The sequence below is a fragment of the Stegodyphus dumicola genome, chromosome 1 (genome assembly GCF_044657685.1).
Source record: "Stegodyphus dumicola isolate Sdum_Otavi_A_Nest chromosome 1, ASM4465768v1".
NCBI classification, from domain to species: domain Eukaryota; kingdom Metazoa; phylum Arthropoda; class Arachnida; order Araneae; family Eresidae; genus Stegodyphus; species Stegodyphus dumicola.
The window spans coordinates 109,640,488-109,659,079 of NC_140768.1; the positions used below are offsets into that span (position 1 = coordinate 109,640,488).

The following is an 18,592-nucleotide window of genomic DNA, read 5'->3' on the forward strand; positions in this document are numbered from 1 at the left end:
CAGCTAGGGTGAAAACTCTATTATTGAAATATTACTTAAACTACTTGTAAAAGGACAGTAAACAAACACAAAGCTTCCAAAGTTTATTTTTAACGCACGGTAACTAGATTTTAATTTCATGAAATGAAACTTTATACCAAGCATTTTAAAAATTATTTTACTGATACATGTGATAAGTTTTAATTATTATTTAAAAATGAAATGAAATATCCAGTTGTACATGTATGGCAAATCGATACAGTTTTGATTATTTGACTCACTGTTATATTTGATGTTCTTACTTTAAACACCGAAGCTACATTCAGTACTAGTAAGTAGTTAAAGTTAAGTATGAAGACATTGGAAGCAATAAAACAGTATGAAGATACAAATTGAATTTCAGCATGTTATATAATTCAGAGGAATAATCAGAATTCCTTTTTCTCGAGAACAGCTTTATAAAAATATGTTACAGTAAAAAACTTGCTTAATTATTTATACAAAATATTTGTATGCACTGAAAAAGGGCACTCGAAAGAGCTCTAACCTTATTAAAAATACATTCTAACAAGACATAGATCGCGTGGTTTGAAACCGAATAGGTTTTGTTTCGTTTATTTAAGTATGGCAGAGCACGCAAGGACTATCTGCCTACTGCCTATTAAAATGGAGAAGGACTATCTGCTTAGGAAAGGGGATGCCTTCATGAACGACTTTACTAAGGGAAATTCCCTCTTATATATGTTACACATAGGGAAAAGCATGAAAATGTCCATGCACCGAGCTCGTTCGCCTGGAATCGAAACCAGGTCGGAACTTTATTTAAAGCATTATATGCATTTTGAAATTATTATACGCAAATAATGTTATAAAAAAATTACGTTACTGATACATAAAAATAAGAGTCATAACATGAAGATATTTTTGTTAAATTTTAATTAAACTCTTCGTAAATAAAACTACTGCTTATTACGAAGCGAGTCGCATGAAGGTCTTCAGTTTGCTAGAGCAAGTTTTTTATTAATTATAAAATTTTCGACCATACCACAAATTATGATCAAAACTTATCAGTACTTTGCATTTTCAGTTTGTTTGATTAACAGCTTAGTGCAAAACACTATTTTCATAAATTAAGGATGCCTTAAAGGGAGATCTTTTAAGGGAACCTGGCTTCCATTTATGTTACACATGGAGAAAACTCCCATGTAGCCAACTAATTTGACAGCTAGGCATTTTCTTAAATGATGAAAATTTTAATAAACTGAAATGCAGTTGTGGAAACTTTGCTGTTGCAAAATATTCAAAAAGATAAGTCGATTTTATCCCTTAGAAACATATTTTTATTAACTTTACTACTCGGTCTTTTGAGTTTCTTTCTCATTTTATTGAAATGCTTTGCATAATTATTAAACGATTTTTTTTTGTGTGTGTGTGTATGCATTTACGAAACATATGCTTGCATTTCATATATAATTTCCGGACCACCAGCGGTCGAGCAGTAAAGTCGCTGAACACTGGTAGTTCGGTTCGAGGTTTGAATCCCGCGAATGGGCTGCCTGCATAGGCGTTTTCGTGGCTTTCCCAATGTGTAATGTGTACATGAGCCAGTTTCCCTTAGAAAGTCCTCCACAAAGGCATCCCTCCCCTTACGGAGGTAGCCCTCGAGGCTTTGCCATAATCACACACACATATATAATTTCCTTTTTTTTAATTAACAATTAGAAGTCATACCACATACCAGTGAAATGATTTTCATATTTTATGCTATGAAATTTAATTTAATTAAATAACCTTAAATTAAAACGAAAGTGCTGTCTTCCGAGGACAAAATAAAGCTTTACTGTTGTCTTACTGTTTTTTTAAATAGTGTGTCGAAGACAGAAATATCAATCTAGCTGAATAAACTAATTCCCTGCATTTTAGTTTTCCTTAACTTGTCTGGATTTTTTTTAAAATCAGAAATACAAAAAATATTTTTATTCTTTCCAATTCAAGTTTATTTTAGTACTTAGTTCTTAAACACAATCAAATCAAAATAAATTGTATTGTGTGCGGAATAATTTTGTTTAAAATATGATTTGTTTTAAATAAACTGAGGGAAAAAAAAAAAAAAAAACCTTAAGTAGTCTGCTCTGTGGAAGTTTGTGCTATTAATTAGTATGCTAATTTGGCAAATGGTCGCCAAATTTGAGCCTGTTTAAGACATCGGACTTAAGAAAAAGTTAAAGCCGTAATAAGGCTGGGGACAAAGCTGTGAGGTCTTGGCTAAGTGGGAAGCGTTTATTTATGGCAACCTGCCTCAATTTCCTCTTCTGCGCGGGGAAAAGAAATTCTGGCTAAAAGTGTACTATTTTCCCTCATGGCTAAAAATCTACTGGCTAAAACGACTGAAACACTGAATTTAACTGTTTCATATGCTTCCAAGGGCCTCTTTTCTGCGTCACTGCACCATATAGAAAGACGGCCCTTAAAAACTTAAAAGACAAATTCTATTATATATATACACTTGAAGACTGTAAAGTTAAAAGTAAATTGGCATCAAAGCTAGGTTATTCCTCAGCTATATTAATATTAGTAATCATGTAAAAGAGGCTTAAAACAAAATCCAAACATATCAAAATTAAAATAAGAATTCATAGTAGTACAAACTCTAAAAATAAAAAATGAAAAGTGAAAGGGGAAAATATCCAAGATAAAAATTATCAAAATAATAATTATTCTCCTTTTACTGAAGCCCACCAGCGGCCGAGCGGTAAAGTCGCTGAACACAGGTAGTTCGGTCCGAGGTTCGAATCCCGCGAACGGGCTGGCTGCATGGGTGTTTTCGTGGTTTTCCCCATGTGTAACGTGTATACGAGCCAGTTTCCCTTAGAAAGTCCTCCATGAAGGCATCCCTCCCCTTAGGCAGATAGCCCTAGTGAGCTTTGCCATAATTAAATACACCAACACCAACACCTTTTACTGAAACTCCAATTCCGAACTTATTAGGGGAAATTGAATTAAAGCTTCTATATATATGTAATAGAATCTGTCTTTTAAGTTTAAACATGTAAATGTAGTCCAGCAGGACATTTAAGGGCCCCCTAAGAATTCGGGCCCCTATGCGACAGCATTCCTTGCATACCCTTATTTACGCCACTAATTCTCTGATGTTTTTTGAAGTGAAAATAGGTTGATGTGTACATGGATGCCGAGTTTGTGGAATTCTTTGTGTAGTGGCGATTTTTGGCAGAATTGCACAAACTTGATATCCATATACTGCCAAAAATCGCCAAGGGGTCCCCGCAAATATATTTTTACCAGATATTTTTCACAATACTAATATGTTTGCATGGATGGACTAACTGTCAGTTAGACATGAAAAATGCATATTTATTTGCAAAGCTCAATGAGAAAATATATATGACCTAGACAGAAAGATTTCTTGAAGAGAAAAATAAAGTGTGTTTTTTACACAGGTACATTTAGGGTTTGCATCAAAGCAGCCATGAACGGTTTTGTGAATTTAAAAATAATTTAGAAAACCTGGATTTTAAGAAAATATTAAGGTGTAATTGTGTTCATAAAAGCTCTAATGTAATCCTTTTATTATATGTGGATTATTTTGTAATTTTGGGGGAAAGTGCAGAATCGCCCACTGCTTGGCGCATTTTTAAGAATTGCACATACTCGGTATCCATGCACGTATCGACATATTTTCACTTAAAAAAAAAAAAAAAATCCCAGAATTGCACAAAAATGGCATTTCGCACTCCCTTGACTTTATCCATGTACACATCAACCTATTTTCAAAGAAAATTGACAAAAAAAATCCAATTCTTCTTACTCTTGTAAAATGCACCAAACAAACGCCAATCAAATAAATGGGCGATTCTGCACTTTAGCATAATTTTTTGTAAAGATCAACGGTACTTACGTATTATCGCAACCAGGTTGGCGCGATTTGTAAGTTTGAGTAAAAAAGTATGAATAGAAAGAAAATGTACATTTATTAATTACAGATAATTTTTAATACAGTTTTTTATATTATTTTCTTTTAAAATATAAAATAGCAATTAAACCCTTCCGGTTTCGAATTTGAACAAGTTGCAGAATTATTTTTTTTGGCGGAAATCTTTTGGCTATTGCTTTTAGCACTGATTGAAAACCATCTTTGCCATTAACAGCTTGAGCTTGGCGCCATATAAATTCGATAAGGTATGAGTCAAGATGATGATGGGCTGTTCCTCTCTGTTTTTTTTTTTGCGCCATTTGGCTGAGCCCCACATGCGCTCTACATGTTGTGTGTGAACGCCCGCGTTGGGATCCACAAAGTTATATTTGTGATTAACAGTTCCATAAGAAATCCAGCATTTTCAAACTCACTTGTATTGTATCCTTTCTAGCAATCCGAATGAATGATGCTTCCTTCCTTGATATTTTCGCAAATTTTTTCCATGAGGGTAACGGCGCTTCTGTTAGGTACAGTAACCAAAAAAGTAATTCTGCAAAAAAGTAATTAAAGTATTTCAGGGCATTCAATCTAACCAGTAAGAAAAATAATTTCTTTACGAAAAACTAAAACTATGTATAACATGTAGGGTTGCCATAAGTAGGGTCGCCAAATTTGGCGATTTATGCGAATTTTGGCCTGGTTGCGTTAATACACAAGTACCAGATCAACAGTGCATAAATAAAGTAATCTCAGAGTTGGGAAAGAAGGGGCAGAGTGGGCAGAACTAGAAAATTACTTGAAATCAAATTTTTAGAAAATGACAAGGCCGCTTTCATACATCAGCAAAAATATATCAAAGAAATTTTTGCAAAATTTAAATATTTTCAAATACCAATAACTTCACTTCCCATAGATAAAGGCACTATTCTTACAAAATTAGATTGTCTGTCTACAAGTGCAGAAATTGGTGAAATGCAAAAATTACCTTGCAGAAATCTATTGGGATGTTCAGTTTTTGTAGCTAACAGAACAAGGCACATTATCGCATATGCAGTTATTATCTTATCCCAATTTCAGGAGAATCCGTAATTAGGCATTGGGAAGCATTGTTGAAATTGTGTGGTTATCTCAATAGTACTAAATTATATAAGTTAAACTTATCAAGGATTAAACATCTGAATGTATATTGTTATTCAGATGCTGGTTATGCAAGTGACAGGAATAACTGTGTGCCCATGGGTGGATCCATATTGTATTTGGATAAAGTACTGGTAATTTAGAAAGCATTTAAACAAAAATGTGTAAGTTTATCCACCATGGAGTCACAGTACATTACCTTATCGAAAGCAGCAAAGGAATTGATGTGGATGAAAATGTCTTACAAGATTAAGTTCAATTTGAAAGATTGTAAACTATTTTGTGAATAACAAATCTGCCATTGACTTTTTTAGATCACCAATACAAACAGTCGGACTAAGGATAATAATGTACAATATCACTTTATTAAAAGAAGGGTGAATAATGGGGTGTTTGACCTCAAATTCATCGAAATGAAGTCAAATAATGTGGCCTTATTTACGAAACTGTAACTGCTACGGACTTAGAAAAAGTTTTGTTTAACAGTTTATTGTAATTAAGAACAATAAGAATAAGTATTGTGTCCATATTATAGAATCGAAGTGTGAATTTTGTTAATTCTTTGTCAGTTAAGTTTTTTTTGCATGAGGAAAAGAGGACAACGCTGTTGACTTAATGTTCTGTTGTTTTCCTGATGCAAATTTAGTTCAGAGGCCAATCGTGGATTAATTAATATGGTTGCCATTGATTGGCCGATGACGTAGTATCTGCAGATTGTTCAGACTCACCCACTGCTTCACGCTTTTCTCAAAATCGCTAACTTGAAAATAAGAAAATAAGTCAAAGAATTGCTTGCTATTTTCACTTAAAAACACATCAGAGAATTGCACAAACTTGGCATTGCAGACTCCCTTGACTCTCTCTATGTACACATGGATACGTGCCATATAAGTGGAAGATTCTGCATTTTACCTGGTTGTCCAATGTTGTATATATACTCAAAGTTTGTGAATGCCAGGGAGTTTGTTGGTTTCTCTTCTGTTGTTTTTAATGCACAGGCTATTGTTATAGCCTAGTTTATTTTATTTAAGGTCATGAAATAAAGATTAGTTTATTTCTATATTAGTTCTGGCATTTATTTAATGCAAAGTATGCTCTTGCGACTGCTTCAAAACCAACAGTATTGCCTCAATGACTACTGGCAAAAATTTTGGCCACAGTCACACATTATTGGCACTAAATCAAGCTACCTGACCAGTCGGCAAGTACTTGGATGTTTACAAGAACAACCATCAACTACAACACATGCATTAAAATTAAAATGAAATGATTGACACACACTTTCAAAGATGGCTGGCACGTCACATACTGCTACAGCAACACTATTCAGTTAAAAAGATTTTTTTTTGGAAGATCAATATGCATCTTGTAAATGATATCCATCACCATTGTGATACATGTATTACAGTTGACAACTGTCCATTTGAACACATTTTGCAAATATCAAATACCATTTCTTCTAAATATCTGTGATTAAAACTTCTTGTTTAAAATGTTTTAAAAGATATGGTTTACATGGGATTTGGCGACATAATGATGAGCAATAAATGAGGTATTTATGACCAGCAATAAACAAGTCATTTTGGTATTAGCAACAGTGGTAAAAGTTTACAATTGGGTGTCCCTTGTTTTTGGGGGGATTCTTTAGGTTTTCATCCGCAGAGAACCCGTTGGCGCTTCGGGAAAGAACCCTTTGGCGCCGTTGCAGTTTTACTCGCCAAGCTCGCGGATCATCTAGAATGAGCCGAGCCGTAAGCGTGATATTTTGTAAATGTAGTTTTTAGTGATGTAAATTCAAGTTAGCAGACAATGGTAGTAAAAATTCACATATAATAAGTATGTAGATATAAAACTAACAGGTTAAATGTGATATACGAAAATAAATTTCTATTAAATTCAAGTTAGCACATAAGTACTTTGCCTGTTGATTGATATATTTCGGTAAGAGCCATGCCCATGTAATAAATTAATGAATGCATGACCTTTAATATATCCATTTTACATAGTTTTAAGTATTTTTTTTTTCCAAGTTACTTGCATACAGCTTAAAGCATTTTACGTTGAAACAAATACCTATCCTTTTTCATAATATATTTCACAATACAAATAACCTTCAACAGTAATCAAATTTTCTTCAGTAGCATTTTTAATAAAACTAGAACTTTATACATTTTAAAATTATTATAGGGGTTGGAAACCTCATGGTTCTGCGTGCTTACAGCTGTTAATAATTAAGAACATAACGTGAACAGCCATGTTACAAATTAGCATTCACCCCTCCCGCCATAATTTCTTCCTTTGATCCCGAGAACCGGCATCTTTCGACGAAAACTTTAATTATGCAAAAATATTTCTATCTATTCGTTGTTAAAAAATTCAGAAAAAATAACAATAAATAAGAGAAAAATAATATAAATCTTGAAATACGAACGACAACAACCTTCGCATAAGCGAATAGGATGAATTAGCTAGGTTACCAGGTTTGAACTATTATCGCCAAAGTTGGCGATGTTTACATTTACCGGGTTCTCTGCGGAAGTGCTTCCGATTCTTTCATTATACCAAGATCAACAACAGAAAGGCACAATTTCAAGAAGGCCAATACACAAAAATATAATAAGTCAAAGAACTGACGGCTGATCTTTAGAATATGGTAACTGGTAGTTTGGTGACATTTTGGAGGCGATAAAGGTTACTACCTGGGACTTTGGTAATAATGTGAGCAGTACTCAGTTCCGATTACGCATTATTTTGTGTGAGGGAAATGAGAGATCATGGGATATGTCATGTGATATTAATGGACGAATTACGGTTCTTTAATTGGAAAAGGGGGGAAATCGGGAAAAATTCTGGAAATTTTGTATTTGGTTTTATTCTGTGTTGTGTGAAACAGTTCGTGAATTTTTGGATCCCATGGCCGTAACTAAAGTGAATTCGAAATGGGTATCTAAAGTGGCCGTAACTAAAGTGAATTCGAAATGGGTATCTAAAGTGGCCGTAACTAAAGTGAATTCGAAATGAGGTTCGAATCCCGTTGACTTTACCACACGGCCGCTGGCGGGCCAGATTTAAATCAAATGCCTCGTCATTATAAATATCACAAATACACATCAAATAGTTTTCTAGTTGCAATTTTCTAATTTCGACTATGCGTAATGTATGCTTTACACATGCGTGCGTTGAAAGAAATGTTTAATAAAGTAAACAAATAAATATTAAGCTTTTTTTTTGTAAATTTTGATACCCTTTAGATCATAATTGCTCTTTATTTCATAAATTACGGTTTCATATTTTTAATTTAATAATTTCTGCATGCTATCTTGACAGATTTAAACTGATGATCTATAATCTGGAAAAACTGATAATCCGGAATCGCCGAAGTTCCGACGAGTCCGGATTAAAGATTTTTGACTGTATAAACTGTTTGTTCAAAGTGTTCAAATACTTATAAAAGTTCATTTTCAGAACTTTTCGAATAAACTTTTTTTTAAAACCAAAACAACTTTGAATAACCTTTTTCAAAAGAAATAAGTCTTAATACAGATGGCCATTATTTCCTTATTACAGTAGCATGCAAAATTTAATCGTTAATCAACCAAGATGTAGCATGTAGTGAGTTGTAAGAATATGGGGCGAGATATCTCGATTGATAAGTGATTCAACCTTGGGGGCCGCTATAATAAGGAAGTACCAGATACCAATGATATTCGTGAAAGAGGGGAAAAGTCATTGGTTAGGCTAAATTTAAGGGTGCCCCTTGGATAATCGCTAAGGTGTAGTTTCATTTATCGCCAAGTTGCTGTTTTATTTATCACCAACTTGTTAGTTCATTTATGGTAACCTGAACAGTTGAATATTATGGAAACTCTTATGACGTAATTGGTTGCACAATTGTGGTCAAAATGATGCAAAAAGATTTTGGAAAGCGTGTGTCGGATTTTGAATAAGTACGCTGTTATTTTGGGGTTTACAGTAAAATGCCTGAATGTGGTAAGATTAATTTGAAGTTACTGTACAATTTGGAATGAAAAGGAAAAAAGCATTAATTGACTGGTGTGCAAATGGTTACTTGGTAGCCATTATTTATTATCTTGTTTGTAGGAAGGAAATGCGTATGGTTGGACAACACAGCACTACGAAGGATATTTTTGCGAATTTATGTGGCGACGCCAGTATACAAATTTTAGTTCAGATAATTATAATAAGTTTTTGGGTAATGTTAAGGAATTTTATTTGACCGAAGACACACAAATTCGTAAATAAGATAACGACCCACAATAAAGGCTTTTCATTTATACATGATCATGTTTATGAGAAACCAGAAGTTGCTACTCCCTAACCGCTTTTACGTTGTACGATTCACACTGAAACCAAAATTCATTTTCACGTTACTTAATTATTCATTAATATTTAAAAAAGCAAACATGAATCGTATAAATACAATTTTGGCAAAGGATGATGAAATCAAATGGAATTACTAAGGAAATTTTATATAGTACACTAGTAATATTACTTTTGGTTAGCCTGTATTTAAGGGTGCGGTTGATCTTTACAATATGGTAACTGGTAGTTTGGCGACATTTTGGAGGCGATAAAGGTTACTACCTGGCACTTTGGTAATAATGTGAGCAGTACTCAGTTCCGATTACGCATTATTTTGTGTGAGGGAAATGAAAGATCATGGGATATGTCATGTGATATTAATGGACGAATTACGGTTCTTTAATCAGAAAAGGGGGGAAATCGGGAAAAATTCTGGAAATTTTGTATTTGGTTTTATTCTGTGTTGTGTGAAACAATGTTCGTTAATTTTTGGATCCCATGGCCCTAACTAAAGTGAATTCGAAATGGGTATTTAGTGGGATTGAAAGGGGTAGTAATAAGTGTTTCTTTAAGGTTGTGCGAGATAGAAGTAAAGATGTTTTATTAAGTTATTTATTTTACTTGGTACCTTGCTGTGAACTATAAGTATGATTTTAAAGATCCTGAAACAGAAATAAGAAAAGTTTATCAGACACGTAATCAAGATTCTGAAGAAGAATAGGTAAGTTAGTATTTTTAATTTATTTGAGGATATTATTTTTATGCATTGTTCTAAATGTAAGGTGGAAGTAAAGTAATTTGCGTAAATGTACATGGAAATAATTTAAATATTTGACACTAAGTATTTGTAACCATTTGTAATGTTTGCGGTATGAATTAGTTAGTGACGTTTGTAATATAATAGCTAATGTTGAGGTAAAAGTTTTTGGATATTTTATTTATTTTATACGGGGAAATGTTCATATTTGGAAAGGGTATATACTTTTTCGCGATCAGGTAATTTCATATATGTTCTTTTTACCGGGTTTAAAGATTCAGAAAATTGTTATGCATTTTCGTGAAATTTTTCTAATTTATGAGAAAAAAGCAGTGTACATGGATATAGTGAAGAGTGTGCGAAATGCCATTTTTGTTCAATTCAGGGATGTTTTTTTAAGTAAAAATAAGTTGACGTGTACATGGTTTAGTGATATTTTAATTAAATGATAGTTATTTTGTGAATTTTATGTTTGTAGGAATTTGGTATACGTTTAAGTTGAAGTAAACGTGCATGGAAATAATTTAAATATTTGACATTTAAGTATTTGTAATGCTTGCGGTATGAATTCCTTGGTGACGTGTATAATATAATAGATGATTTAGAGGTAAAAGTTTTTGGATATTTTATTTATTTTATATGTGGAAATGTTCATATTTGGAAAGGGTATATACTTTTTCGCGATCAGGTAATTTCATATATTTCTCTTTTTACCGGGTTTAAAGATTCAGAAAATTGTCATGTATTTTCGTGAAATTTTTCTAATTTATGAGAAAAAAGCAGTGTACATGGATATAGTGAAGAGTGTGCGCAATGCCATTTTTGTGTAATTCTGGGATGTTTTTTTAAGTAAAAATAAGTCGGCGTGTACATGGTTTATGTGTATGTGTTATTTTGAAAAACGTGTAAGGAGTATGGTATTGTGCACTTTTCCCAATTTTGCAGTGAATATTTGTCATGATTAAGCAGTTTTGTTAGATAAAATTTCTAGCATAAGTGTAATTCGGCTAGTAGATTGTTGGAAGAAGTGTTCAGTAGATAAAAAGAAAAGAAACATGTCTTTACTTCGTGAAGACAAAATGGCGGCGGGAAAAAAAAAATAGAGGGTTGCTGTAGGAGAGTTGGTCGCCAAATTTTCGCCAAAAAAAGTTAAGTTACCATAATGTAAAGATCAACCGAATTGACAAACTCAGTGTCCACGTACACATTTTCACTTAAAAAACATCAGAGAATTGCCTTGACTTTGTCCATGTACCACCGATTTCTTTTCACTTTAAAAAAAAAAAAAAAAATCAGGTGGTGTATTTAATTACGGCAAAGCATACTAGGGCTATCTGCCTAAGGTTGCTCTACAGGTTGCTTGCGGGGCTGCCTCTAATTTCATTACTTACACTAAAGCGTTTTTTAGATTCTTCATGTCCGCCATTCTTAGGGCTTTCTGTATCTCAATATCTTGTATGGCATCGACTATGTACTGCAGGGACATGATTTCCCTTGTTTCTGACGGGGAGATGAGACAACATTTCAATATCCGCTGCAAAGTCCTGCAGTGTTTTTGTAGACCTCTGTTGCCGAGAATTTAATTGAGGCCTGGTATAGCTTTTTAAACGCTTCTCGCCAATATGCAGCTCCAACACAAAAGATAGAGCTCCGAAGTCTAGCCTCTCATTTTCGGACAGAGTATGGAGGATATCCGCTGTGTCCATTTTCAGAAAGTAGCGAGGTGGCAGGCCTTCACCTGGTAATCTCATCCATTTGCGTCTGCCACTATAGAAAACTGAGTCTTGTACACTTGCCAGGAGGTCTTTCCATCATATGTGGATAGCTTTAGAGAAGGATGAAAAGACATGGCGAGGAATTTAAAAGCATTAGTATTGTTTCCTGCTGTAATTATGGATTTACTTAAGGTGTCAACTTCCTTGGTGACTGCAGCAGAAACTACAATCGATTCTTTGATCAACAAGCTGCCACCACCTGTCTCACTTGCTCTTGCATCCCTCTTGTCGCCGGCATCCATTCTTACTTCTGACACCAAAAAATGTTGCTTGCGTACGAATTCTTAATAGATTTAATACACACAAAACCGATGATAGCTTAATAAAACTTAGTTTTACCAAGAGAAACACTTTATAGTTCTGGAACTTTTCACAAAAAAGTATTCTTACCGCTCTTTTCAGTACAACGGAGTACAATCAGTAGTTATACTTCAGACTACTAAGAACATGAAAGACAACGAAATGCAAAGTGCATCTAAAGAAATAAGTTTACACAGAGATATCTCAAAACTTGAAAGAGCGACTGTGAGGTGAAAAAATAAAAACTGAGAGCTGATGTTCTGTTTAGTCTTATATAGCTTTAATCCCAGCTGCCGAAAAATCTCTAGTATCTTCCATATCTTGAAATTACTGGAAGGCATATACGGTTAAAGTTACGTATAAGGGCGGGATACGGTTATACTTACATATAGGGATCAATTAAAATACAGTTATTCAATTTGAAATAGACATGCCGCTGTAATCTTGTTTTTCTGACAGAGCTTAATCTCTTTAGACTTTTCATGCTACATCATACAAAACATACTAGTTTCACATATGATTTCTTTAAAATTATGTACAGATATACAAATTCGTAACAATATTTCTATTTCTGTTTCCCTGTATCTTGAATTCCATCTGCTGTTATTGTTGTCTCTACTACTTCTTACATCTCGAATGTGAAAGGTCAGTCTGTTTTTTGAAATGCATTTAGAGTAAATTAACAAATTTAGAGCTCATTTTGAAACACATTTATTTAAATGAAAAGTGAAATTTAAGCTCGAAGCAGGAAAGGATATTTATTTGTTAACTAGATTTCAGTAAAGTATTCGAGAGTAATTTCCACGAAGGAAAGATTTTGTAAACTGATTCATATTTCATTATACATTCCTAAAAAAATGAAAATATCCATCTAGGCACCTCAAGATTCGAAACCACGTCAAACTTGTTGCATTCAGTAGTCTTATCCCCCGCTGCAGAATGGAAAGGAAGAATCGAAAGAAAACATTTTGATTCCCATTAGGTCTAGGTTTTTTAATACAGTGTTATAAATGTGATTTTAGTTATGTTACAACAGAATGCTCGAAGTTTGCACCATCAGACGCCCCCCACGCTCACCGGATTTATCCAGCCTTAATTTCTTTTTTTGTTGCCATACGCAACTATTGCCATACGCAACTAGTTGCCATATGCAACTACTGCCATACGCAACTGTGGTAACCACCGTAATCCTGTGCGCGCACAACCACCTTATAAAGATGACAGAGGAGAATCGCAGTCATACTGACTATTGATTGAGGTTGTTTAGTTGTATTTGAATTTATCATTGGAACCATTGCTGTAGTGTATCTTCTTATATTGTTGTCATTGATTTGCACTGTCTTGGGTTCTCCCTGAAAGCTATGATCGCTCGTCACGTTTTTCGAACATGTCCGATTGGATTGTCTTGCTCCTTTTGATACTTATCTTCTTCCCCTTTTCTTCGTTTTCTCATCTGAGATTTTCTCCATGTCCGGATTTCTTTATGTCAAGTGCTCTTGGGCTTTAATTCTGGAACCGGCAACATTGCTCTTCGCAACAGATCGGTCAGTTATAGAGTCTAAGACGCAGTCATACTCGTTTCCAAGTCAAGGGAGATGATGTTGACTCTTCAGGAATGTGCTTTACTGGTGAAATTGTCTTACCAAAACGGAGACTCTGCTACCGAAGCTTTGCAGAAATTTCGGTCTTTGAAGCAGTTACGAAAAGGTCCACTTACTAGTCAAGGACTAACAAACATGATTAGGAAATTTGAAGCAACGGGAACATTGGGGATTCAGCCGGGAAGGGGACGAATGTGTGTTGCAGAACAGGTAGTGGATAATCTAGCAGCGCAAGTGGAGGAAGAGAGATCGCAAACCATTCGGCATCACTAGTGTTCGGCGTACTGCAGCATTTGTTGACCAATCTCGTTCCACGATTCATAAGATTCTTCAAACAGTCTTACGCTACTATCCTTATAAACTGTCGCTAGTTCAGCTGATCTGGATTGGATAGTCAACAAACTTTTGCGTTGCGGTTTCTTGCGCGAGTTAAGCTTCAGAATGAATGGCCATGGAACATTTTGTGGATCGAAGAGGCCCATATTTATATGGTAGTTGCAGTTAACACGCACAATTGTCGTATTTGAGCTGCTACGAAAACAGATCAATTCCTAGAAATTCCATTACACTCTTCGCATGTAACGGTTTTATGCGGCTTTACTGCAACCTTCATTGTGAGTCCGTTTTTCCGAAGAGCACAGCACTGTAAGGCCTGCGACATGCACCGTCCCCGGTCAATGATACGCTTCATTATTAGAGCAATCCGTTATTCCGGCTCCTCAGGCAAGGCGATGTGATACAACCACAGCGTTTATGCAGGTTGGTGTTCCTCCACACATCGCCCGTTATGTGAGTTAAGTGCTCCGCCGTCATTTCGATGATGACAGAATCATCAGCCGTAATTTTCCTACAGCTTGGCCTCCTAGATCCCCCGACTTGAAGCCTTATGACTTTTGGCTGTGGGTGATACCTCAAGGCTATGGTCTGCAGTGATACCATCACATCTCTATCCCACCTTAAAGAAAGCATAGAACGCCATGCGCGTAACATTTCCCAATTCATGCTGCTTTCAACAGTCGAACATGCGGTTTTACGCTTCCAGGTGATAGCAGACAATGGTGGACATCATATCGAGCATGTTTTGTAAACTTTTGTGTGTGTGTATGTGATTCTGGCAAAGCCTCAAGGGGAGGGATGCCTTCGTGGAGGACTTTCTAAGGGAAACTGGCTCGTACACATGTTACACATGGGGAAAACCACGAAAACACCCATGCAGCCAGCCCGTTCGTGGGATTCGAACCTCGGACCGAACTACCAGTGTTCAGCGATTTTACCGTTCGGCCGCTGGTGGGCAAAAAAAAAAAAAAAAAAAAAACAGGAAAAGTTAAAACTACCAGCAACTAGAAATGGAGTTTCATTAATAAAATTGATAATGCTTGTGTTTTTGCATTCACATTTCACTTTCCACCATCCAATGCATTACAAAATTTGTTACTTTTTCATGTCTCTTATGTTGTGACAACCAATTTTGTCATGCTAGTTTCTATATGGGATGTCACATTATTTTAGACTAAAGTGTTAAGAACTTGGTTTTTTTTTAAAGTGCTACGTTTTCAGGAGCAATTAGTATACTGGTAAAGTATTGATTTAATGTAAATATTTTAAAATATTACTGCAACTGTAAATTTTAAAATGTATCATGTAAAAAGAAGTAACATGTTCTACTTTACAAATTAATGATGATGTTAAAAAATAACAACATTCTTATACCTACGAAATCAAAATCTACCTGCCAAACTAGGACCTTTAAATAAGAAACTCATAAAAGAGTAGCTTTTTGCTTGTAAAAAAACTACTCCTTTGTGAAATTCTTCATAAATTTGAAAACTTTTTATTAGTAATTTGCACTTTTCTATAAAACATAACCACATTCTTTCCATAAAAAATCCAGTCGGTGAAATATACATGAAGTAGCAGATTGTTACAAATGTCAACTATTAATTTACCCATACATTTTACATCTGCTACACAGTAGATTTCCCTTTCTGAAAAATTCAGAATCATGCTTTGATACAGAAACTGTTATGATAAATAATAAGCTTTAGATAATAACGAAGTTCTAAGAAAGTACAGTTAAAAATCCTTAATTTGAAAAAATTAGATAAAAATCAATGTTTACTAAAAAATAAACCTTTCTTTTATTTGCTAACCCATTAATGCACTCGGTGAAAGCGCAGAATCGCCCACTGCTTGGCGCGTTTTTAAGAATTGCACATACGCGGTATCCATGTACACGTCGACCTATTTTCACTTAAAAAACACCCCAGAATTGCACAAAAATGGCACTGCGCACACTCTTGACTTATCCATGTACACATCAACCTATTTTCCTTTAAAAAGTCAAAGAAAATTGACAAAAATCCAATTCTTCTTACTCTTGTAAAAAAACGCCAAACAAATAAGTGGACGATTCTGCACTTTAGCCATGCACTCTAACACTAAATATAAATACCTTTGATTGAAAATAGTATTCCCTTTACAGTTTTTGAAGTCAGATGTATTAATGTCTATATTTGTAAGGTAAACACAAAATTACATATTAAAAATAAATAATAGTTAACCCCAAAAGCTTAATAATGGGTCAACATTTTTGAAAAAAATATCAGATACTCATATTTATAAAACTGTTACATGGATTATAAATGTGTATTAATATAGAATATGCTTATATATAAAAAAAACACAGTATACCAGATACATGTGTTATGTATATTTGTTTATAAAAACACAATCAATACTTGTTAGAATTAAAAATACTTTTTAATATAAAAATCAAAATACACCTACTACATTTTCAGAAATGCGATTTGTTAATATCTGTATATGTAAATAAAACACAAAATTCAATTCTAAAAGAAAAACAAAGTCAGCCCAAAACACTTAACAGCAAGTCAAAATACCTAATTTCTTCCAAATTAAAAATATATCCAACACTCATATGAATAAAAATTCATATATGAATTATATGTGTAAGAATATAAAATTTGATTAGCTACAGATTATATATTACGTAAAATATATGAATGTGTACATATATTAGTATATATAAACACAGGGGCGGGTAAGTTAATATTTATAATAATGCTGAGCTAAATACCAAAGTTATTCTTTTTTAGGTGCCTATAATCCTGGTATTTATCATGGCTGACAGCATGTAAACAATAACATTCATTTGTTAAATATGTACTTACGTTCTCCTCGTGCGTTGTCCAGGTAGAGCAGCTGCTGTTGTTCCTTGGCCCAGTCAATCAGCTGGCCTCCAGTAACAGGGATGTCCGGCTTGTTCATGGGGGGCCGTCCTATGTTTCCCGTATTAAGTTTCACTATAATCACACACCAACTAATTGCGACCTAACTTTTATAATCGCCGAACAAAACATCTCAGGTCTTAGAAAAATAGCCAATAGCTTCAAGTTGCTATAAACTTGAGCATTAAAACAGAGATGATAATTTCAGGTTTCAGTTACGGACAGAAGCTCGAGATCCGATCGATATCCTCAGACTTCAAAACACAGACACGCCGGAGGCCATGCCAATCTCTTGACTGCCGATTTGCACTTTCAGACGTCAGGATCTTTGCATGGCTCAGAGTCAGTCTAGGAAAAAAAAAAAAAAAAAAAAAAAAAAACACTATTTATCATAGAAACAAAAGGATCTCCATGACTAGTCACCTCTGTTCACAACAGACAATACGTAAGCATCAAAGCTTGCCGCAAAATCTCTGAAAACACTTTCTTCCAATGACACTAGGATCTCCTCTCTTGCTGGAAAATATCATCTCTTATCGCACCATCACAAATAAACACATAGTTCCACAACGGAAATATTCAAATGCAGGCATAAGGTAATCCCTTAGTTCTTGAAAACTATGATCTCGAAATAATGAAGGCCAGTAATTTGTTCATTTATTATGGCGAAGCACAAAACTAACGGGCATTGCAAACAACCCAGACAACGTTAGAGCGCAAGCGACGCCAGCTGACTGTGACCGGGCGAGCCCAGTTCTTGTCAACATGGATGCCAGCGATATCTTCTCTCTGTTCTTGAATTTAGAAGCACTTCACAATTTGTTCACTAGAATAACCAGGAATAATTTTCATGATGATCATCGCACACTTAGCCTTCTAGCAGAGGAAGACTTTGAAGAATTCTGAGGGTATTTTTTAGACAAATACTGTAAAGATGAGAGCTCTATCGATTCAGTCTGCTCCCGATTCAAAAGCAGGACGCCGGGATGGGAGGGGAGTGAGCGGAGGTGAGTCATGTGTGATGAGGCATCGCCCTTGCTGTGACGCTGGCCGTGATTGGCTATTGGCTCTGCGGCATCAGAACAAAGGTAACCTGGCCACCACTAATGCCAACTGGTGGACAGAGCTACAAATTTTGTTCGGAGTGTCGATCATAACATACTCTTACTAGAAGTATCATCGGAGTTTCATTTTTCATTTTTTCTTTTGCAATGTGAGTAAAAAATCGTGATACAGTACTTTCAGATTTTTAATATAAATGATGTATTTTATACAAAAATATGTATTTCAGAAGTGATAATTATTTTGTACATTTAGATATATTCTGTAAAAAATATATGTATTACTCCAAAAAAGTTAAAATTTATAAAATAAAAAGTAAATTTACTGCTATATCCACGGAATTAAAAAATGGGATTAAAATTGAACAACATAATTTTTTATTTATTTATTTTTGTAATTTACTGCATTTTAAAATTAAACTTTTCTCTTCAGCACTATGTTCTGATGAATTTTTTAAAAAAATATTAGAGGAGTTT

The 18,592-nt window shown here is 34.5% G+C and overlaps 1 protein-coding gene across 1 annotated transcript in view; it reads right to left on the reverse strand.

Annotated features, from left to right (window-relative positions):
• Positions 1-17,449, reverse strand: part of LOC118190138 (dual specificity tyrosine-phosphorylation-regulated kinase 1B-like) — a 226,210-nt gene extending 208,761 nt beyond the window's left edge. The window contains exon 1 of the mRNA XM_035360827.2: positions 16,998-17,449. Coding sequence (XP_035216718.2) covers positions 16,998-17,094 — 97 coding nt within the window. The 5' untranslated portion in view covers positions 17,095-17,449. The remainder of the gene's footprint in view (positions 1-16,997) is intronic.
• Positions 17,450-18,592: the final 1,143 nt, after the last annotated feature.